This window comes from Sminthopsis crassicaudata, chromosome 1 (assembly GCF_048593235.1).
Source record: "Sminthopsis crassicaudata isolate SCR6 chromosome 1, ASM4859323v1, whole genome shotgun sequence".
Lineage (NCBI taxonomy): Eukaryota > Metazoa > Chordata > Mammalia > Dasyuromorphia > Dasyuridae > Sminthopsis > Sminthopsis crassicaudata.
The window spans coordinates 68,661,084-68,684,870 of NC_133617.1; the positions used below are offsets into that span (position 1 = coordinate 68,661,084).

General features: G+C 42.3%; 2 protein-coding genes across 2 annotated transcripts in view; both read right to left on the bottom strand.

Annotated features, from left to right (window-relative positions):
• Positions 1-14,929: 14,929 nt before the first annotated feature.
• On the bottom strand, positions 14,930-18,905 carry TNFSF14 (TNF superfamily member 14). Its single transcript, XM_074309822.1, has 4 exons — positions 18,367-18,905; positions 18,181-18,214; positions 17,517-17,558; positions 14,930-16,380 (listed from the first exon to the last, which is right to left on the bottom strand). The coding sequence occupies exons 1-4, from the start codon at positions 18,580-18,582 to the stop codon at positions 15,950-15,952; spliced, it is 723 nt and encodes a 240-aa protein (XP_074165923.1). The 5' UTR covers positions 18,583-18,905; the 3' UTR covers positions 14,930-15,949.
• Positions 18,906-21,455: 2,550 nt separating this feature from the next.
• C3 (complement C3) overlaps positions 21,456-23,787 on the bottom strand; it is a gene marked incomplete in the record, with an annotated part of 34,396 nt that continues 32,064 nt past the window's right edge. The window contains 6 exon segments of the mRNA XM_074309838.1: positions 21,456-21,692; positions 22,029-22,164; positions 22,278-22,361; positions 22,511-22,591; positions 22,699-22,788; positions 23,113-23,218. Of these exon segments, the coding sequence (XP_074165939.1) occupies positions 21,551-21,692; positions 22,029-22,164; positions 22,278-22,361; positions 22,511-22,591; positions 22,699-22,788; positions 23,113-23,218 (639 nt within the window).

Genomic DNA, 23,787 nt, shown 5'->3' on the forward strand with positions numbered 1-23,787 from the left:
AACAGCCTCAGCTTCCCCTAATATCAAAGATTATGGGCATGTTCCAACATACCAGGACAGTATAGCATGCTAGACAATCATTTGTTCCAAATCTCTATATAGGCAGGAAAAACAAGGCTCCTCTGAAAGGGTCACAGGAAGCTCTTATTCTGTTTCTTTAGTTTTTCTCAATCCTAACCTTTCCCTATCTCTTCTGGGCCCTTGCCCTATTTATCACTCATTGTCCATCTTATCTTCAGTCTCTTCAGGTCATTCCCTACTGTATGCAGATATGTTCATGTCTACCATATCTTTAGTACCCTTCACCCTCATTTGACCATGGCATCCCCTTCAATACATACTATCCTATAGTCTTTCAACCTTGCTGACCATATAGATTCGATCTGCCTACTTTTCTTGTCTTCCTCCACACCATAAGAATGAGTGTTAGGAGATTAATGAAAGCTGAGGCAGTATCCTCTCCAGCCTTCAATCTCTGTGTGTATTTTTATCTAGTTAACTCTGCTCTTTCCTGGGACTCACTAACCCTAGTTAGATGGGACACCTGAGAAAAACCATAAAGAACTTTGCCCTTCTGAGTATCAAAGAATCTTTCCTCTATCTCCTGTTGCTTCTTCAATTTAAGCTGCATCTCTGAATGTTTTTTCTGGAACTATCCCACAGATTATTTGGTCTTTTAAGGACCATAATAGATTGCTGGCAAATTGAGTGCTCATTGGAGCTGATGGGCATATATCTATTCTTGCTTACTTTTTGTGTGTACCAGCAATCATTTGTATGTTACCTGGGAGAATTTTGCCTCATTGTCTCTGCAGTGTGGCATTTAAAAGTTTGAGTTGATTCTATGAAAGGAACAAAGTGAAATTTCTGGGTCATTTCTACTCCACTAAAGTGATGCAGAGTGTCATATTAACCATATTCTAACCTACATTACCTATGACAGAAGACATTATATAAGAAGGGTGGTTATGATTTTGTAGCCATCAGGAAAGATGAGCTGATATGAAGGCAGCCCACAGGAGAGGATGTTAGCGGGACCACAGAGGACTTAAAAGGAGAAAAAAAAAAAGATGCTATCACAACCACCTATTAGCCAGAGCCTGTGGATAATCATGAACAGTTGTGTAGTGTCCCCGGCTAACCTTTAGTTAAGCATGATTGGGTGACTGATGATAGGTCTTACTCCTCCCCCATCTTTGTTAGTGAAGAACATTGCCCACATCCTCCCTCTTCCCCACCCTCCATGTACACAGGAATCCATGGGAAATCCCCAACAAAGGAGAACCAGTGGGGGAGGAAAGAAAGACTATGATCATGTCTCTCTTACTAGAGGCACCAGCAATAGGGAGTAGGAGATAGCATCATTTTTTCTTTGGCTTTGTTGCTCATATTAAATTATGGATTTGTGTATTGCCTACTTGAATTCAATGCACACTAAGAGGTAAGAAATTAAGAAAGAGAAGGATTCTAGGAAGTGGAAGATGACCCAAAAGATTGAAACAATTGGTACCTTAATAATAATTCTTATTGTTACTTGGAGTCATTCCTTAGATATGAACATTGGAAACTGAAGAGATGGTTAGTGAACATCTGGAAAGGGAAGGAAGTATAATTATAAAGAATCAGTGTGATTTCATCTAGAATGGATCATTCCAGATAAAACTTAATTCCTATTTTGACAGAGTGACTGAGGGGAATGCTGTAGACATAATAAATCTAGATTTCAGTCAAGCATATGAAAGTATCTCATACTCTTCTTATTAGAAGCAATGGAATAGCTGAGTAGATAAAACCCCAGGTATGGAATCAGGAAGAGCTGAGGTCAAATCCTATCTTAAACACATACCAGTTGTGGGATCTGAGCAAGTCACTTAGCCTCTGTTAGCTTCAGTTTCCTCATCAGTAAAATGGGGACAATAATAGCACATACCTTTAAAGATTATCGTGTAGCTTTAATTAGATAATAATTGTAAACACTGAGCACAGTGTCTGGCACATAGAAAGGACTACATACACATTAGTTATTATTGTTGAGAAGATGGAGAGATGTGGACAAGATGATAATCCACTTAGTGTACTCAACTGGTTCAAAAGTCAGATGCAAAGAGTAAGCCAATGTGGAAAGAGGTCTCCAGTGACAGGATCTAGGAAATCTGTGCTTGATCCTATGCTGTTAAAATTTTTTTATCAAGGTCTTGGATAAAGACATTAATGGAATAACAACTAAATTGCAATTTGACAAACTGGAGGAAATGTCCAATATATTGGACTCTGGATACAAGAAGATCTCAAAAGAGTATGCATTTTCTGAATATAATAAGATAATAGAAGTAGTCTTACTCTCAAAACCCAAGTTTATAAGTACAGAGTAGGGGAGACAGAATTTTAACTAAGATCTATGTAGTACACTACCAAATCAGTATGAGTTAACATACTGTGATGTGGAAACAAAACAAAACAAAACAAAAAACAAAAAACAAACAAACAAAAAGTTATGTATTCTTGGGATACGCTCATAAAGGCATGGCTTCCAGAGACAAGTGGCACTCCCTGCATTCTACTGTTCTCAGGCATCATCTTGATATTCTGTTCAGTTCTGGGCACCACAGTTTAAGAAGGACATTGAAAAGTTCTTCAGAGAAGGACACCCAGGATTGTGAAGGATCTAGAGCATGGCATGTCAGAAGTTTACTTATTTAATATAACACATGTTAAAGACCATTGAGACATTTAGGTTGGAAAAAAAATTCAGGGGGAACAAGATAATTTTCATATATTTGAAGAGATGTCACTTGGAAAAAGAATGAAACTTGTTCTGTTTGGCCCCAGAGGATAGAATTAGGAGTGATAAATAGAAGTTTTAAAAATATAGAGGTTCAAAGAGACATTTTCATTCTAGGAGTTGATGCTGAGTATGGAAATAAAGATATTTAAAAAGCATTGATGGAATTAAAAACATTGATGGGAGTTGAAAAGATCTGGGGTAGTTGAAGGGATTGAATACATAAAGGGAACTAGCACCAAGTCTCAGTTATTTGTGGGGGGAGGGGGAAAGGAGGAAAAGGGAGAGGGAGAAGAAGGAGGAGAAGGAGAAAGAAGGAGATCCAGAGGGATCTGATCACTTAAAAATTATTCCTGATGTTTTCTAAGTAGGAGGCAGTTTGGGGGAATTGATTGCTCAATCTCCTTCCAAAGAGGAGGAGGAATTTAAATAATAGTAAGCCTTAATGGAAAGACATTTTAAATCAGAAATAATTGGCCTGGAAAACAGATCAAGAAAAGATTATTTAAAAATCATAGGATTACCTGAAATTATGACCAAATGAAGAAATCATTAAAGAAAATTGTCCTAGTATATTAGAACAAGAAGGCCATCTGAAAACAGAAGAAATCTGCTGATAATCTCATGAAAGAAATGCTAAAATGAAAACTCTTAAGAAATGTCATTGCTAAAATCCAGAACTCAAGCAAGGTATCAGTCCAGCATCCTGCACTACATACAGCCTTTGTCACTCTGACATCCTGTCTGTCTCTTCTCCTTACAATAACATAGTCCATTAAATGACAATGTTGTCTGCATGTAGACAATGTAGAGTGCATCTATGAAGTTTTATTGCATTTAGGTAACCAGAAAACAATGTTGATAATGAGAAGGTCATGATGCACAAGTCTTCAGGAATAAGTGACCATTGTTTTTGCTGTTTTCAACTCTGTTCTCCCATACTCTCTGCTGTGTGTGGTAGTCTGAGTCTACTCTAGCATTAACATTACCCAGAATTTTAAGCTTCTCCTCTTTTGGCACATTGCTGTTGAGGATCTCCAGGTCTCCATAAATTTTTTCTTTGACTATATCAAGTTCATCATTATGGAAGCACAGCCATTTGCCAGCCTTGTTTCATTCCAGGTTGCTGTTTGGATGTTGCTGAATTCTCTGGCAACAAGAGCTGTTCATCTTTCAGGTCTATTGGATTTTCTATTATCCATAAGCACACACACATTCCATATACAATGATGAGTGGAATTTACCTTTGCAGAAATTTTTGTACTTTTTTTTGTGTGTTTTGACTGCAGGGTAGGATCCCTGCCTTCTATAGTAAACATGCCAGGTAAATAAGCAGACAACTTTAGGCCACCTTTTCTAGCCCCTTCCTCACAACAGGAAATGAGTGGTATAGTCCTTAAAAGGTTGCTCAGATACCCAAGGAACTCTCAAATCCCACTACTGCTTCCAGTGAAAAAATGACTCCATGGTCTGGGCCATCTATGTGCCAAGTCCTGACCACAGCTCCTGCTACTTTGTCACTGGCCTATGGCCATAGTATTTTGAGATAATTAGAAATGGTAAAATGGTATGGGTGCTATCTTTTGATTCATGCATAAAATTGTATGTAAATGAGACAGAGTTGCATGAAGTCATCAGCCTCATCTGTCTTCCTAAGTTGTCACAGTCCAGTGACAGGACAGTCATAATGACTGCTGATGGCTCAAGATGCAGTGGATGACGTTGATGTCTTCAATGTCTAATCAAGCTCTAAGCACTCTATAGTACCTGCTTCATCTGCCTTCATAGCTGTTGGAGCAAATTGTTCTCATCTGCCCATTCCATCAGGGTAAACACCTCCCTAACTCAGTGATGGAAGGGAGATTTCCCAGTTAGTTTCGGGCTGATTTAGACTATCCGCTCAAATGATTTACCAGAGTGGGACCATCAAACATGCTATAGCTTCTTGGAACCACAGGTGAGAGTTAGATGGATCAGGTAGACACCAAATATGAAAAACATCGCTGAAAAGGTCATCACACCAGAGATACTAGTTTTTCCTAAACAAACTTACATTTTATAAAGAATACGTGTAGTGGGGGCATCAAGGTGGCAAAGTGGATAGAGTACCACCCTGAAGTCAGGAGGACCTGAGTTCAAATCTGGTCTCAGACACTTAACACTTTCTAGCTATGTGACCCTGGGCAAGTCACTTAACCCCAACTGCCTCAGGGGAAAAAAAATGTAATGAATAGCAAATAAATTCATTTATCTAAGCCTATAGCAAAGAGAAATCAGAGAAGGTATATAAATGAAAATATATAAGACAAAGTACATAGAGAATGAGCTCTCCAATTTGCAGTGAAGTAACCCAGATCAACGCAAGGGGAAATACCTTGAAGTCTCTAGTTTAGTCAGTGGTAAGGAATGTGACCGAGTTACTAGCTATATGCCAGCTCCTTTTCAAAGTCTTTCTCTCCCTTCAGGGACCTGAAGAGCATCTGGAAACCAGTAGAGAAGAATATCTTTTTTTTCTCCCAGTTGCTAATTTTATTCTTCACATATATAAGCGCAAAGCACTAATCAACCAATCTCTACCAATGAGAAGTTTTATGTAAATAGCACTTTTAATTGAAGGTTACAATTATATGAACTACATGGACATGGTGATAAATCTGAATGAATCATTTCATTGTCTTTAGAAAGACATTGCTAGAATACACAGATGGAACAGTAAAAAGCATTATAAGCTTGAAGCTGGTGGGGAGTTACCAATTGCCAAATGTTACTTTTAGAAAGTCTCTGTTAAGTCTATGGGATACACAGTATCTCACCGCTGACTAAGAAATAGAAGTAAGAGAAAATAGAAGCTTCTCAACTGATCACATCCAAAGAACCTTAGAGAATTAAGGGCTTTTCTAGAATTTCATGGCTATTGTCAACAAATTATGAAAAAGTAAGTATCTTACTATTGTCAAATAACTGAATGATCTCATTTCTGGATCCCTGCTTGAGAAGAATCAGAAAAGAAGACAAAGGCCAATTCTTGGCCTGAATTCTCTGAAACTCGGATAATTGGAATAAGAAATGAGAGCATTTTAAAGATTTGCACCATTATTGGTTTAAAATGCTTGGGAGCAATTCTATACCATGAGTAAGGATCACCAGAAACCTCTTGTATTCTCAAGCAGAGGACTTAGAGAGACAATAACATAAATTATTGAGCTTCAAAATGGATTGTCAACTAAGAAATTCAAGACTTGTTGGGATTCAAGTATGGCTGGGTAACCCTAACCCATGGAGTATATTTTCAATTATTGCCAAGCTGGATGGGTAGTCACAGTCACCAACAATGAGATCAGTATAGACTTTCTGTCAGAGAAGATGAATATGATCATAGATACCATGTCCTATAGGACACTTAAACTGTGTGAATATCTATAGAATTGGGTATCTGAAAATGCATATCTAAGAAGTCTATTTGAGACTCCCACGGATCTCAACTATAATCAAATAGGAACCAGCTGGTACTACAGAGTGTTCTGCCAGTTTCTGTGAACGCTGTGTCACTGAGCCAACTCTCCCTTGCCTCAGTTATCCTGGGATAGTGAGAATAACAACGTGACAAAGAAATATAAGAAGCAAATAAATGAATTCATTCTCTAGATCAAAAGTTCTTAATCAAGGATCCATGAACTAGTTTTTAAAAACTATAAGTTTGTCAATAAAACTGGTTTCCTCTATAGTATTATGTATTTTATTCTAGACATTTAAAAACATTATTCTGAAAAGAGTCCATAGGCTTTTACCAGATTGCCTGCTGGAGGAGTCCATGACAGAGATTAAGATTAAGATTAAGAAACCCTGACACTTCATTGTTCAAACACTTAAAAAAATTCAAAACTATATAATGGAGTTTTGTGCTGGGCTGTAATTCCATATATGATGTAAGTTAGAGGTCAGTGCTACTCAAGGTATTTCATTCTATGGTCATGAAGGCATTACACTATAATTTTGAACATTTAGGTTAAAAGAGAATCTTAAGAAATTAATTTAATTGGTCCCAAATTACAAACATCATGGGATGTGAGATGTCTTCAAGGTAAATTAAGGAAAATACCACCAGTCTTTGTGGCCTATTTGGAGGGAATAAGCTTCAGTAAACCTTAAAGGTTTTGTACACCAATTTCTTATCTTTTTTGGAGATGGTAAGAATGTAAAACATCATTTTAATGTTAATTGACCATTTCACTGGGTATGCTCAGATATACCCTAGTAAGAATCAGAAAACTTTTTTGCTTGCTAAAGTACTCTGGAAGAAGTATTTCTTTGAATATGGATTCTCTAGCCCAGGGTGAAAGTAGTGAAGATGGCTGAACCCAGCAGCAAAATCTTAATGCTTCAGATGTGGAAGAGACTTTGGTTACTGAGATAATAAAAAAATAACTGAGAAGGTGGAAGTTAGCTTGGGATATCTACCAGTTTATGTCTGGGAATATAGATAGGGGAGCTGGAGATCAGTCTTAATGATCAGTCAATTAAGGTATAAGTGAGGAAAGGTCTGCAGGTCACAGAAGGACTAGAACCCTTGGTCAATAACCAAACTAGCTTAACATACTATAGGAGAGGTAGTAGTAATATTGCTAATGCAGCTGTATATAATGTATGTTTTGAGTATGACCACATAGGTTGATATATGTATACCTGATCCATATATAATAACTTAACATTTTTCTTTCCTATTTTTATCATCATTTTATTATTAACTTTTATATACTAATGACATACAGATATAATTATTACACATTTATTTCATATTACTACATATTAATTATTATTTATTACTACTTATACCTATCAATTATACTGTACATATATGTGGTATATATACACATATACATATATTTATCTAATATATGCTATTTTGCTGCTGCCTGATTTCAATTTATTTGCTTTAGTGTGAATAGTATCTATCTATCTATATATATATAGTATCGATATATATCTATATATATAACTTAATGTATATATCTTGTGTCAACATGTGATAAATTCTTCATTTAATTTTGATATTTAGTTGCTGAAGTAACTCTACAAAATGATCTCTTGTACTGTGCTGTGCTTTCTTCATGTAATGCTAAACCAATTGTTATATAAATGTAGGGTAATTGTCCTAGGTGTAGTAAATTTTAGGCTTATCAGATTTATCACAAGGTATATCTGCAGATGGTCAAGTATACCTTGAGTAATTTTGCAGGGATTGTAACATCTTTAACTTGTGGGGAAGATGCAAAAAGGAAGAAGAAGGAAATAAGTATGTGTATGTATATATATATATATATATATATATATGTGTGTGTGTGTGTGTGTGTGTGTGTGTGTGTAGACACATGCAAACACACACATATGTACACACACACATATATACCATATAAATGTTTAATTCTTTCCCTTCCCCCTTTTCCCTATATAGTGCCTACTGTGTCTCAGGCACTATGCCAAAATACTTTTATAAAGTACATCAATCCTGGGGAAAAATATTCTCTCATTACCTCCATTTTACAATCGAGGAAACAGCTGCAACCAGAGGTTAAGTTATTTGCCCAGGGTCACATAGCTAGGAAGTGTCTGAGCTGGATTCGAACTCATCTTCCTGACTCTAAACCTAGCATTATATCCAAGTGCTTTTATGATATCTGGGAGGATTTTGTTTCACTGTCTGCCTCCCTGGATCTCCCAGGGACCAAGGGAATTAAGTAAAATAAAAAGGACTGAGTAGATTGTGGAATATTTCTAAAAGGTTTGCTTTGGGATGAGGATTCATGCTAATCTCTCCCACCCCCTGGAGAACATCACAAAAGGTAGGTGGTTGTGAGTCTACCTCCATAGATGCACTGATATCATGAGAATCAATGAAGAAGCTTAGGACCAGTTTCAGTAGACCAAAAGATTTTCCTTATGACTAATCATCAGCCCTTACTGAGAACCACAGATGGCTATACTGCATCAGATCTTGCAGTTTGTTGGGTTAAAACTGAATGGATCTCCAGAGTCTTTCCTCCATCCTCTCTGTCTCTGGGGAACACCGACTGTACCCACCCCCTGCCCCCATACTCAATGAGCTTTGAGAGTGCAGGGGAAATGCCCAGTATCAAAGAACTTATGCAGGGTGGAAGAAAGAAAGAATCTGTAGAGATGCTTATCTCAGCTCGAGATGTTTGCAGATGCATGAGGAGTTTACTTTCACTTCTATTTTTACTCATATTAAATTGCTATAACAAGAGCATGCTAATGCACTGTTAAAGTAGCTATAGATTGTCCTCACTGTTTAAAAGCTATTTGCAGTTATTCATAAAAAGTGATCAAAACGTCCATACTCTTAGACACAGAAATTCCACTAATTGTCATATACCCCAAGGAGGTCAAGGATAAAAAAAAAAAGGCTTTAGAGTTAGCAAAATATTTATAGAAACACTTTTCATGGTAACAAAAAAAAAAAAGAAAAAAAAAGAAACTATATAGGTTATGTACTGTGGTACATGAATGTAATGGAGGTCTACTGTGAATACGATGAAACAGTGAAGGAGAGGAAGGCTGGTAGCTAATACAGCCAGAGAAGTAGGGGTGAAAATGACCATAACAATATAATGGAAAGAAAAATAACAAAACTAAATGCTGTAAAATCATAGTGATCAGTCTTGGACCCAAAGAAGAGTTATGAGAGATACCTTCTTCCCTTCTTTATAGAAGTTGACAGCTACAAGTGTGGAGCAACGAAGATAATATCTAATTGTCAATGTCTTGCTTAGCTTTGCTAAAGTTGTTTTTTTGGATTTTTTGGGGGGTGGGGTGGGGAGTAGTCTAAGAAATCTAAAAAGGTGGGGTTAGGGTGAGATATTAAGTTATGAAGGGCCTTGAGCACCCAATAGAGGATTTTGTATTTGATTCGAGATGATAGGGAGGCATTGGAATTTAGAAAAGGGTCACATGGTCAGACGTGCAAAAATAATTGCAACAAAGATTCTGCTTTACATTCAGTTGACTGGCCTGAGGAAAGTATGTGTGCATTGCAGACAGAATGTTGAGCATGGAAGACAGCTTGTTGTCCAAGAGCACTAGAACACAGAGTTGTGAAAGGGGGACCATGTGGGACTGAGCTGGAAAACCCAGATTGTGGAAGGTATTCGATGCCAGTCCAAGGAGTTTGTATCTGATCATATGAGCAACAGGGAAATTCTAATGGATTTTGAGCATGGGAATGACACAGTCAGGTCTGCACATTAGAAATTATTTTGATCAATTTGTAGAAGATGAATTGGAAAGGGAAAGACAGGAGGCAGGGAGACTAATTAGGAAACTATGATATTAGTCCATTTAAGATGGCATGAGGGCCTGTTGGCAGAATGAGTAAGCCAGGAATTAGGGGACAGAACCGCCCCCTTGTACTCTCCTTGGCTTTTCTGTGACTCAGGGCTAGGTTCTAAACTTGTACCCTTTTCTCCTTATTCCTTCTGCAAGATCTATGGACCAAAGCAGTTTGGAAACCTCAGGGAGGGTAACTGGGGAAATAGTTGGGATTCAATAATCTAATCTGCTTACTGTTTGCTGAATGAATTAAAAAACTCCATGAATTGTGGTCCTAAGTGGAGCTTTCACATACAAAAGACTGGATTTCTTGAGCCAATATTCCATAGAGGAATACCTGAGTACCATATAAGGCATGCAGTCCAGAAAAAAGGAAAGACATAAGTACTTAGCATTAGGGTTAGGGTTCCAGGCTTGTGCCAAATGCTTCAAAAACATTATCTTGTTTGAGCCTCAAGACAACCCTAGAAGATTGCACCGTTATTATTTCCATTTTACAATTGAGGAAACTGAGGGATGCAGAGATAGTGATTTGTCTATGATCATCTAGCTAGTAAGTATCTGAGTTCACATTTGAAGTCAGGTTTCTCACTCCAGGACCAGAACTCTTATCCACTCCACCATCCAGTTGCCTCTGAAAGAACCTTTGTCAGGGAGTTTGAGAGGCTGGAAGGAAGGGACTGGAGACAATTTTTTCTGAAATGGTCGGTGAGTGATAAATGCAGGAATGGAGAGAGAAACAGAAGTCCTGAGGAGGCAGTAGGTAGCAGATGAGTAGAGAAGGCCACAGTTGCCAAAGAACGATACAGAGAGATCTGGCCAATCTGGGTCTGTTCCATACTTGAGGTGGCTGGTGGAGAGCGTCAGAGGGCTGGTGGTGAGCTGAGTGGTCCTCTATGCCCCCCTGCTTCCTCCCCTCTAGGGTCCAGTTCTACAGTCTGACCTGCCTCTGGATTTTGGCTTTGATCTAAGCTCCCCACTAAGTTTCAACATCCTAAGGATCACTGTTTTGAGATTCCTTTATTTTCTGACATTTTGAGATTTCTTTCGGTTCTGATGTTCTATTTCTCTGTGCTCCTCTCAGGTGCATATCCATTGACTGGACATGGTGTGTCACACTCTTACTCTGTTCTTTTGGAAAGGCTGATGGAGCTCTTGAGCAAGAGCAATGGGCTATGCAGATCAGGTGTCAGCAGGAGCAGGGATATGACAACTCCCCAGGAGGAGGGGGAGGACCGCAGGCTGCCTAAAGATGAATTAGTGCTGGTTGGAAATGGAGCAGGTCAAAGCTTCTATGAAGATCAGTAGTTGGATCAGTCCTGTAAGTAGTCCCTATACTTCCAACCTGGGTCAGATAGGGAGATCCAGACCTTTAAAAAGAGTTTTTGGGGTCCCACAATCTCTGATCATGAGAGGTCCTCCCAATCCAAACTGATCCAGGTCTACCCAAAGAGACAGGGAAGTACTAAGAAGGGGCCAGGAAGATTCCAGTAGAAAGACTTTGATATATTGAGTACCAGAAGACCTTGGATTACTTTCCCCAGAACTCACTCCATAGGACTTAGAGTCCTTAGAATCACACCCAGCACAAGGAAGCCCCCCAAAGAGATACCTACAGTCATCATGGGCACCCAGGTCAGAGGTCCTCTGCTGAGAAGTTCTTGCCAGGGCTAGCACTCTAACTCAATGTTCAAAGGTCTTTTCCATCCCTGTCATTGTAGGTTTTATTTTTTAAGGACCTTTGTAGCTCTCAGTCTGACCCTCAAAATGAGTGTTATAGGAATTAACACCAAGTTATGAATTAATGTGGGTGAACCAAAATAAGTTCGGATCTGGGTCTTGAGTGTGAATGCTTAGGATTCTCTACCTTCCAGCATCCCCCACATTCCCTCACCCCAAGTCACAAAATCCATGGACTCTACCTCACATTCATTGAGTTGGCCTGGAGCAGAAAGACCTAAAAGCTGGGACCAGGGTTTAAATCTCTTTAGATTGTACTTGGCCAATAAAAGTGTATACAAAAGTGGAAAGTGCAAGATGAGGCTTTCTGTAATGTGTGGAGTGGGGAGAGGGGGACTGGGATTTTACTTCTGATTTCTATGAGGTCCTCCTTTCCTAATCCCTTTTATTTGGTGCTGGCCCCAAGGAGGGGCATCAGGGTGAGCCAGTGGGGAGGCAGGGAAGGATTTCGGCTTCCTCAGGAAGAGATTGTATTCAGAACACTAGAGGTGCTTTTTGGGTGTGATACTTTTTCTTCTCAGCCTGCCGAGCCTCTTCCTTGGTCTATCCCCTACACATCAGGGCCCACTTTAAGAGAAACAAAGGCCTCAGGAAGAGGCCTTGAATCTTCTGAGTTTACCTCAGATAACTATCTCTTTTGCTTAAGCAGAAGACCCAGCAGATGTGGGCTGTCAGAAGAAAGACTCATTCTGAAGGGCATAGGGAGCCAAAATTCAGGGGTGCCCTTTCAATTCATTCTAGTTCAGCTCCTCTGAGGTCCTGAATCCTTAAAACCTTAAGACTTGGACTTAAGATTGCAGTTACCCCTGAAAAGCGGCTACTTTGAGGGTCCAAGATTGTGGTGATGTCATTTCCTCCCCCTTAGGAGTGGGTAGCAGGGGATGGGAGGGTTGGTAGTAGAGTTGCCAGAAATGGGGAGATAAATTTCTGAGAAATTTGAAAAAAAAACTACATACTCAATAACAAACAACAAACTAGGTCATGGATAAAGACTGAGATATGGTGACAAAGTTCTGGTCCTACCACCCACTTCCTCTGTGTGACCCTCTTCTTGGGCAGTATATAGGAACAATATGACAGAGGTAGTTTGGGGTCCTTTGAGCCTCTGGGGCCCCTGCCCAAGCTATGACCTTCCAGCCCCAGGGTGGAGGTAGTCTCTTCCCCCAGAAGTCCCAAAGAGTTGTTTTTGTTTTTGTTTTTAACCAGCTCAGTTAGTGTGGGGCTGGGAACAGTTAGGTGACAGGCAGCTTCCTCCCAGCAACCTCAGAGGAAGTTTCCTGCACAAACTCCTACTTGGTGGCTGAGACTTTATAAATAGATGGACCATTCTCCCTGCCGCAGAAATGGGGAGATGGGAGAGGGAGGAGGAGGAAGAGAAAAGGAGGGGGTGGGACCCATACACCTCTAATTCCTCCATCGAAAGTCTGACTAGCGAGCGTGTCTGGGAATTTGGGTTTTAGCCCTGATTTAAACGCTGACTCATTGAGGCTTCAGGAAGTCATTTCTCCTTCCACATCTCACTTTCCCCATCTGTAAAATGGGTAGATTAATGCCTGCCTACTCTCTTTCCAGAATGGAGGTTTAAATGATGCAATAGGACACTGAACTTGGAATACAGAGTTTCTGACCTTGAAGGGACTCCATTCTACTTTTCCAGCCAGCTTACATTTATTATCTTTCATTGTCCTTTCTGGGCAACTGAACTGTCCCTTTTCCCCCCTGATTTGACCTTCTCCCTCCTGCCTCCATATGATGGAGCCATTTTCCCACCTGGAACCAACTTCCTTCTTCACCTTCATGTCTTGTGTCTTTAAGACTCCCCTCAATGGCCCCACATTATAGTATTCGCTTTCCCTTCTCAAATTATTCTGTATTTGCTCATTTGACTCCCTCTCCTATTCATCTGTAAATTAAGGTCCCTTGAAGGCAGGAATTGTTTAAATTTCTGTCTTTGGGTTCCCTAAGCCAAACTTCATGAGAAAGTACTTTGATAAATTGAATTAGAATATAGAATACAAAGTAATTTAGTTTAAACTTTTCATTTTATATATGAGAAGACTGAGACCCAGGAGGAGGAAAAAACTATTCCAAGTTCAGACTATCAGATAAAGTCTTACTAGGATAGTATCATTAATTCATTTAATTTGTACATGATCATTAAACTCCTTTCTACGGTTTAAAATCCTTGCCTGAGCTAAGAAATGAGAATGAAGAAAGATTCCTGCTGTGCTATCTCTGTAATAAATGATTATCTGGACATTTTACATTTTATTTCTCTGCAGCTCTGACTCAGTGCTGGTGTATGAAGCATTTGTGCCAGGTCTTGTGCTGGGCCCTGGGAGTGCAGCACCCTCAGGGATCTGTCATCAGCTGCCCCTAAGAGGGTCTCATGTCCCCTGCCCTCCATGTTCAGCCATATGGCTGACAAGGGACCTTTCCTTCCTTTGCCTGGGAAGGCCCAGAGAGGAAGTGACTTGCCCAAGTTCACACAGCTAGGATCATAGGACCATGGTTTAGGGATGCTGAGGTTTAAGCACGCCACAGGGGAATGTTCTCCAAATTGGGATAGGAACGTTCTCCTCAGGGGAAGCCAGTGTCTAGCCCCAGTTCTGTGACTGCCTTGTTTTGTGACTTTGAGAAAAGTTATTTTTTTCTTTTTCAGCCTTAATGTTCTCATATGTAAAAAAATATCATCTTCCTCCACCCACCTTACACACATTTCTCTGGAACAGGCCATCCTGTCTGTTCTTCTGTCTCTCCATCGCGGAGTTTCAGAGAACAAGGTCCTCTTATAGGTTAGTTCTTCCTCCTTGTGTCCTCCTCAATCCTTCCAACTACAAGCTGGGGATAGAGATACCTCCTGTTGTTTTCCAGGAAAAGTTATCCCTGCCTCATTTAACCCACTCTCTCTCCCAAGGGTCATTTGTACTATGGAGGTTATAATCTGACTCCTTCTCAACTCCAATCATAAATCTACCTTCTTCCAACTGGTTCCCCCTTATTCCCTTAAATAAACCATTCCCTCAAATAAACTAAAGATAGGAGCCCATCTCCAGGTAAACATTTTGTTTTTTATTTTTGAATTGATAGGTCCAGGATCAGGGTAAAAGCTCTAAGCATGAGATTGTCATTCTTAACCCAGACACACTGCTGCTGCAGGACGTGTGTGTGTGTTTGTGTGTGTGTGTGTAAGTGAGTGTGTATGTGTTTGAGAGACAGCAAAAGAGAGAAACATAGAAGAGAGAAAGAGACGGTGAGAGACTAGAGAGATAGAGAGACAGAATCAGAAACAGAGAGACAGAGAGGCAGAGAGAGGCAGAAAGAGAGAATTGTGTGACTGGGTGTATCCATTATGACTATGTGATTGTGTAATAAAAATGTGTGATTTGTGGGTGTGTTTAACTGTGTAAGAGAAATGTGACTGTGACTTTTGTAAAGCTTTATTCCTGTGCAGCATAAGATGCACATGACTTTGGATCAGAGGTGTATAGCTGTGTAAGGTGTGCGTGTCATTGTGGGACTATTTCTTGTGTGCATTTTTTGTGTGATGTCGATGTCTCTGATGTCCCTGATGCAACTGTGTGTGTATATATATATTCACATACTTTATATATATATGCATATACATACATACACACACATATATGTATCTATGACTGTATTATGTCACACAGTGTCTGTATAGATCACAGTAGATGAATTTCAAGCCTTAGACAAGATCCCCTCACCTGCTTTCCCCAAACTCCATGATAAATACCCTCTGAACCCCCAAACCCCATCCTGAATGTCAGGAAATTCAGCATCTGCTCTGACTTCCACTTATAATCTCTGGAAGCACCTTCTGGATCCCCCAAAATACTGCCTGGATGGGGACATCAGACATAGTTCATAAAATTGAGAGCTAGAAGGACTCTTAGAGATCATATAGTATAATCTTTCCATCTTACAGATGGGATAAACTGAGGCCCAGAGAGGAAGTGACTTGCCCAAGTTCACACAGCTAGGATCATAGGACCATTGTACTGAGAGCTGGAAGAAAGTGCAGAGATCATCTAATACAATCCCTTGGTTTGTAGAAGTAGCTTAAACCATGAAGGCCCCAAAATAGGAGCGGGTCCCATCCTTGATCCTGACCAGCCTCTCTTCTGGCACTCGGACGAAGACTTCCTCGCCAGCTTCGAGGTGAACCACGCCACCCAGGAAGCTGCTGTCCCACCAGACTTTGGCTGAGGTCCCCGCCCAGCCACAGGATGACCGACGGCTGACCAGCAGCTCCAGCTCTTTGGGGTATCGGGCTGTTCGCTTGTAGAGCCCATGGGTAACTTGTCCACTAGTCGTTGACCCTCCTGGGCATCCAAAGCCGCCAAGCTGCACCTTCGAATAGATGTAGTAGTAGCCAGGCTGGGTGCACACCAGTGACCCTGCTCGATAGTCCAGATCTCGAAGAAAAGCTAGGCCCAGGTGGGCTTCCCAGAGCAGTGGTCCACCCCTCAGTAGCAGGCTTGAGTTGGCCCCTGGAGAAATGAAAGAGAAAGAGACAGACAGACAGACAGAGAGACATAGAGAGAGACAGAGACAAGAGACAGAGACCAAGAAACAGAGAGAGACAGGTGGACAGAAGCAGAGACCAGAGAGAGAGATTCAAAGAAATAGAAAAAGACAGAGATGCATACACACAGAGAGCCAGAGACAAAGAGAGAAAGAGACAGAGAGACAGAGAAAGAGAGGCAGACAGATAGACAGACAGACACACACACGTGTGAATTGTTACATTCCCCTGGCAAGTAGGGCAGGTTCCCAAGGCCCTTTAGGCAGGAGTATTCACTATTTCTTAGTGGAAAGAGGCTATGATTTGGAGCTCCAGTTCCCATCTCTGCCTCTGCCTGGCTTGGGAGTCAGAAACCTCAGGGAGTCATCTCACAGACTGGGCTTAGGATAAAATGAAGGGGTCATTCTCCTGAGATTCTATGATATTGGGGAATGGAAAGAAATCTAGAAAAAATAGAAAGTATCAAGAAGGAGTAAAGGATTGTGGGAAGGTTAGGGGAAGTTTGGGGTTAGTTGGTTGGTTTTAAGCCTAGACTTATGATTTCATCAGTGTAAGAAATTCCTAGAGTGGAAACTCTCTGTAATTGATATAATCTGGAATTTATAACCTTAGAAGGTCATCCTGGGTACCAGGTAGTTAAAGAACTTGCCCATGGTCACACAGTTAACGTTATCTCAGAAGCAGATTTTGAAACAGACCTTTCTGACAATAAGGCTGTCTCCTTGTTATTGGTTTGAGTATAGTATTTATAGAATCACAGAATCCCAAGGTAGAAAGGACTTTAGAGGTTTACTAATCAATTTTCTATTTTACAGTTGAGGAAACTGAGGCACAGAAGAAGGGAAATGGCGTGTCCAAGCTCTCTAATTCCAGATCTAGCGCTCTTTTCCATACATTGTGGGCCTGCCTAGTAATGCATCCATCGATACCCTTTAGTCTGATTAATCCATCTCCCCATCTTTTGCTTATATCCTTAGGATTCCTGGAGCACATATGCAAGCCTGGGAACCCCTGGGGGTCATAACTGGTCCCACCCCCAGCCTGGGCCAGCAGTGACCATTTCCCCACCTTTTCTGCCCTGCCTTGCCCTCAGTCCCTTACCTGTGAGGTGAGCAGCTGGCTTATTCTGAAAGGATCTCCGTTCTAGGAAGAGACAGAGGTCAGAAGTCAAAGGTTAGGGCTCCAGGTAGCACCTCCATCTCTGGGTCTGCTCCTTGGTCACTCAGTGGGCTACTCCTCCTAATCCCCTCCCTTCTGGGGTCCCACGCCCAGGTCCTGAGCTCAGAGGATCACAGCATCCTAACTCTAGAGCTGGACAAAGTCCTCATGAGGAAAGTAAGACCCAAGGAGAGGGGACTGACTTGCTAAAGACCACCCAAGTGTTAAGCGGCAGAGCTGAGGTTTGAGCCTAGGTCACTGGGCCCCAAATTTGGTTCCTGGACCTCAGCTCTGAGGAGGAATAAGGCGTGCTATCTGTTTACCACCCCTGTTCCCCCACACCCCCAACCCCAACACACACTCATACGCCTGGGTTGTGCAAACTCCATTGTGCAATAGGGTTCCCAGGCTTGGAGGGGGAAGGGAGGGGGGCACTGATGCAGAAGGGAAGCTGTAAATGGGGGTGGGGAGGGGGAGAGAAATCAAGTTGGGGGGATGGGGGGCGGGGAGACTACAGTCTGAAATCTAGCATAGAGTATGAGGGATGACACGACCCCCTCCCCCTGGGCAGCTCCAGGTCTCTTCTTGTTCCTTCCTTTAAACTCACCCTGAACCAGCTTCTCTAAGGAGTTCTCCTCTCTCTGAAAAACAGAAACACAGGGTGACTGTGGAACCAGCGGGCAATGGGACACACACACACAGACAAGTGCATGAGAAATACACGCCCAGAGGCACATTTCTGTTTGTTCCCCAAACACACAGCCAAGCACACGAGCTGGGCTCACTCACTCACCGGTAGCCGAAGGCTCAGGGCCACCAGGTCCCACTGGAAGCGCCAGAGGAAATAGCCCTCGACAGCTACACCCGTCAAGACCAGCAGCAGCAGGAGCCCCAGGACCAGCTGGGCTCCCTGGCAGGTCCGTTGCTTGCCCCTTCCCAGCCGGGGGAAGGGTACCTCTGTCTGTCCATCCACCACGAACACCGAGGGGTGAGTCACGGGATCCCCCATGGCTCTTCTGCCCTCCAGAACCACGGCTACAGAGTACGTCTCCGGCTTCGGTGCCAGTCTTAGTGCCCAGGCCCAAGTCTTAAGAAACTCGCTTGGCCTTGGGGCCCAGGAAAGTGCCAGCTCTCGTGCCCAGAAGGGCTTCTGTGCCCAGGAAAGGGCTGGGAAGTACCTGCTGGGCGTCCCAGAGGAAGCCTCCGGTGGTTATGTTGTGGGTATCCTCAGGAGGAAACCAGTTGCTTACCACATGAGGCTTCCCTGACAGGTGGGCAGGAGAAATGAAGCTGCTCTGGTACCAGACTTCACCCCAAGAGCCTCTTGAAGCCACTCTGCCCCGCCCCCTTCCCTGGCCACCCCCTTTCCTGCCCCAGTGACTGGTGGGTGAGCAGGGCTCATGTTCTCATACTTTCCGATTTTCCAAGGCCACATGGAATGGGGGTTACCCTTTGGGAAAAGCTATTAAAGCCCAGATGCCCCAGGTACCAAAGAGGGGTCCAAAGGAAGCCAGTCTGAGGAGACAGCAGAACTAGGACTTTAGGGGTGAAAGCTGGTGTGGGGAGGGTGCTGGGCAGCTATCCAGCTGGACTCGGGAGACCTGAGCTTATTCCTGCCTCAGAGATTTACCGGCTGGGTGAGTTTGGGGAAGTTTTTGTCCTCTAAGGGTCTTAGAGTCTTCATCTGTAAAATAAGTTTTATTAAATGATCTCCAACTGATGCTGAGTAAAAGGAGCAGAACCAGGAGATCACTGTACACAGCAACAACAAGATTGTTCCAAGATCACTTCTGATGGCTATGGCCTCTCTTCCCCAATAACATGATTTAGACCAGTTCCAATGATCTTGTGAATGAAGAGAGCCATCTACACTTACAAAGAGAGGACTGTGGGGCTGAGCGTGGACCACAGCATAGCATTTCCACTCTTTTTGTTGTTGTTTTCTTGCATTTTATTTTCTTTCTCATTTATTTTTCCTGTCTCATTTGATTTTTCTTGTGCAAGATAATTGTGTAAATATGTGTGCATAAAAAATAAATAAATGATCCCCAAGATCTTTGTAATAAGTCTATGATCCTATGATCAACCCCTATTGCACCCCCAATACCTGGGATCTTTAGAGACTAGGGTAAATTAGATGGAAAACCGGGGAGCAGTGATAGAATGTAGGCTCCATGGCCAATCCCCACAAATCAGACATGGGCTCTATATATATGTACATGTGAGTGTGGCAGGGGTGGGACAGGGGAGAGGAGATGCAGAGAGATAAATCAGGTGGGAAGTGATGGTCTCCCAATACATATTTCCCATCTTGATTAGGAGAGAGTATATACAGGAGGTGGGCAGCTAGCTATCTGATGCTGTAGTGCTGGGCCTTAAGGCAGGAAGACTCATCTTCCTGAGTTCAATAAATGGCTGTAGACACTTAGTAATGGTGTCACTTGGGCAAGTCACTTAATCTTGCTTGCCTCAGTTTCCTCTTCTGTAAAATGAGTTGGAGAAGGAAATGGCAAATCACCAGGAAACCTCCCCCCCCCATGGGGTCATGAATAATAGGACACAACTGAAAAACAATTGGATGGTAACATGGACGGAGATGCAAGGGTCCAAGGCTCAAAGTCTCAAAGGCCTTGGGGTTGGGGATATGTGTTGTGAAGAGATATGGGGGTTATTGTCCCTCCTAAGTCTCCCAAGGACCTTAGAGTCTCTGTGTCCAACCCCGCATGCCTTCTGCCCCTGACCCGAAGCCACAACTGAACCCCAAATCACAAAATCCCCAAATCAAACGCATATATGTACGTATATACACATACTCATAGATAGATATCTATAAGCATACATCTATTTATACACAAATACATAGTTGAATATATGTGTAAATGCATAAATGTCCATAATCACACACATATGTACCAACATATATAATTCATATATCCATACAAACACATGCATATACACAGATATCTATAATCATACATATATACCCATATATATTTATATGTATACATCTATGTAAGACCATACTATACTTGTTTATCCTCTGCTTCTCTGAAGGTGGATAACATCTTCCTTATAATTCCAAGTCTTTCCATATTTTTTAACTCCAACAACTTATAATTTCTTATACTCTATTTTAAATAGTCTAAAACAATATTGATTAATATGGCTGACATGTAGTGTAGTTTCCCTATTTTTCTTTTTTGATTAAACAAATCTATTTTAGCTGTAACTTTGTCTGAGATCTTGATTACCACACCACCTTTTTTACATAATAAATGATTCTCCTGATGTTTATTTTATGTTTATGTGTATCTCTTATTCCCTTTACCTCCTTACTCCTCTACTTCTACCTTGTACTTTGCCCTCCTATTACTTAACCTACCCCCAATCCCAAGAATCCTTCCCTTATCCTCTCACCCCCAACCTTTTTTCCTTGTTCTTTTGTTTCTTTCTGAATTTAAAAGACTTTTATACCCTTCCAAACATATGTTGTTCCTTCTTTATCCCATTCTTATTAATCTGCACACCTTATCCCATTCCTGTTAGTTATTTGGCCTTTTTAGTAATGATAATCCCAACACTCCACATTACTACAGCACTTTGGGATTCCCTAATTATTATTCACCAATCAGACAGAGTTATTACCCTCATTTCTATGGGTCAAGCCACTGAGGATGAGAGTGGGAAAGGGGCATGGTTAGGGTCACAAGTTTCTTAAAAGGCACAGCTAGGATTTGAACTTAACCTGCCTTTGTCTCCAGCACTGCCTCTATCCATGGTACCGCCTTGTAATAATCTCTTCACTCCTATCCCCTAAGCCTAGGGTCCTTTTCTCTGATTCCCCAAGGATTTCTAAGTACCACACTAGGTGAGTCTATTAAATTCTTGAAAAACAGTCTTTATTTAGAAACAAGAGGGAATCTGGCTGCAGTCAGGTCATCATTTGGGTCCATAAACAGGGTCAGGTTGTAGCCAGGTTAGTTGGGGCAGCCAAAGGAGATCATGCCTTCAGAAAAGATCTCCAAATCCTCACACAGTTTCTGATTCTCTTCATCCTGACATTCATCTTCTTGTGGCCACAGCTCTATCCAAGTGTCCTTGCCAATGATGTAATTAAGCCTGGGGGTGTGGAGAGGTATGCTTATCAGGGGGAGGGTTCCCTAGCTCCAGGACCAGGAGGTGGATGGAATGATGAGGGAAGTGGAGGTGGATAAGTCCTAAATCAGGAAGGGGGATGTATAGAATGACTTAGGCTAAAGAGGGGGATAGATAGAACAGGAAAATGGTCAAAGAAAAATACAGGTCAAGTAGGTGGAGAACAAGATGGTAACCCCCAAAGAAAGGACCCATAGAATCACTCTGACTGGGCAGGAAATGAGTGGGATGACCTGGATTGGGCAGGGAGCTGGAGAGAAGAGCTTGGGCTCGGGAAAACAGGTGGACCATGACACTTACTCTGAGTTCATTTTCCACAGGTCAGAGGAGATGCCCCAGATCAAGTAATCCTTGCCCTCCTTGAGCAATAGGGAATCCCGGCACTTTACATGGCTGATGAATGTGCGAATCTTGCCTCGAGGATTCTCATCTGAGCCTGGGGAGAGTTTAGGGAATACACCATGAGGAATGAGGGGGTATAGATCTGGGAGGGGGAGTCATAGGAAAAAGTCTGAGGTCTGGGCATGGGGCATGGATGGGGCCACTCACCAGATTTAATGACATCTTTGATGAGCATCTGGTATTCATCGTAGCTGTCAGACTGTTGGATCTTCTCTACCTTGACCTTGTATACTGAGGACAGAAACCAGAGGAGTCAAGGTGAGCATAGACATACTCAGACAGGTACACCACATACATGTACATGGGTACAGAGAGACTTGCACAGTGAGTTCCAGAGACCCAGAAGCCCATAGAAATTCACAGGACCTAATCACACCCACCATAGTCTACTCCAGGCTCACAAGCTTCCTCATTTCTCTGTTGTCTTGCCAACTTCTCCTCCCTATGTAGGAAGCAGTTCTCTGCAGGGAGGAGGGAAAGGGGATAGGTTCAGTGGCTGGCCTAGAGAAGGCTTAGCTCCCCAAGCCAGGCCATATCTGGCAGCTCTCAAAGCTGACAGGGCACTCACCCTCAGCACAACGGCACACGTCTTTGTGGCAGATCTTGTTGAGCAAACCATCATCTTTGGTTGTATGGTAGAACTTGGTACAACTTTCCTCTGGGGTGGAGAAAAGAGGGGAGAAGGAAAATGAGGAAAAGGGACTGGAGGCTTTAGTCCTGGAACCCCGAGACTCAGGGACATGAACTGAGAATAGGACCCACTGGTTTAGTCCAGCCCTGAACCTGAGACCCTTAGACCTCAAACTTGTCTCAGACTCTCAGATCTCAAACCCACAGACCTTCAGACATTTGTATCCCTATGTTTCTAGATTCAGAGCTCAGAATAGCACAATTCAGACTTGGGGGGTTCCTCAGGATCTTTCTTCCTGTTCTATGCTCCCACCTTCCCTTTCCTAGCCCCCCAGAAAGAGGATTCACTGACCCAAGTTGTAGTAGGAGTAAACCTTGACGGCCCCAGGCTGGATAAGTCCTACTTCAAAGTATTTGTGGATCTTGAATTTTAAGCACTCCTCTTCCTTGTTGGAAATCTGAGCAGAGGAATGAGCAGGAGGAATGGGAATTCATGTAAAACAATAAGGGGTACAAGGGAGAAAAAGAAAAAATAGTGAAGAAAAAGAAAGAAGAACAAGGAAGAAGAAGGAGGAGGAGGGGGAGGAGGAAGAGGAGACGGATGAGGAGAAGGAGGAGAAGGGAGAAAAGAGAAGAAAAGTCATAGTAAGGAGCAAATTAGAGAGATTGAGAGGAGGCTAAAGATGGGCTAAAAAGGAGGGGGGTGAAGGGAGGGAGGTACAGAGTGAGAGAAGGCCAAAGGAGGAAAGAGGAAAGGAGGAGGAAGGGAGAGAGAGAAAAAGAGAGGAAGAGGGGAAGAAAGGGAGGAGGGAGATTGAGAGGGAAAGAGGAAGGAGGGAAATGGAAAAAGAAAGAGAGGAAGAGAGGGAAAGGGGAAGAAGAAGGAAGGGGGAAAGAAGGAGAGAGGGAGGGAAAAAGGAGGGAGAAGAAGGGGGAGGAGAGAGGAAGGAAGAAAGGGAGGGGGAAGATAAAGGGAGGAAGGAGAGAGAGGGGGAGGGAGAGAGGGAGAGAGCAAATGTGTCAGAAA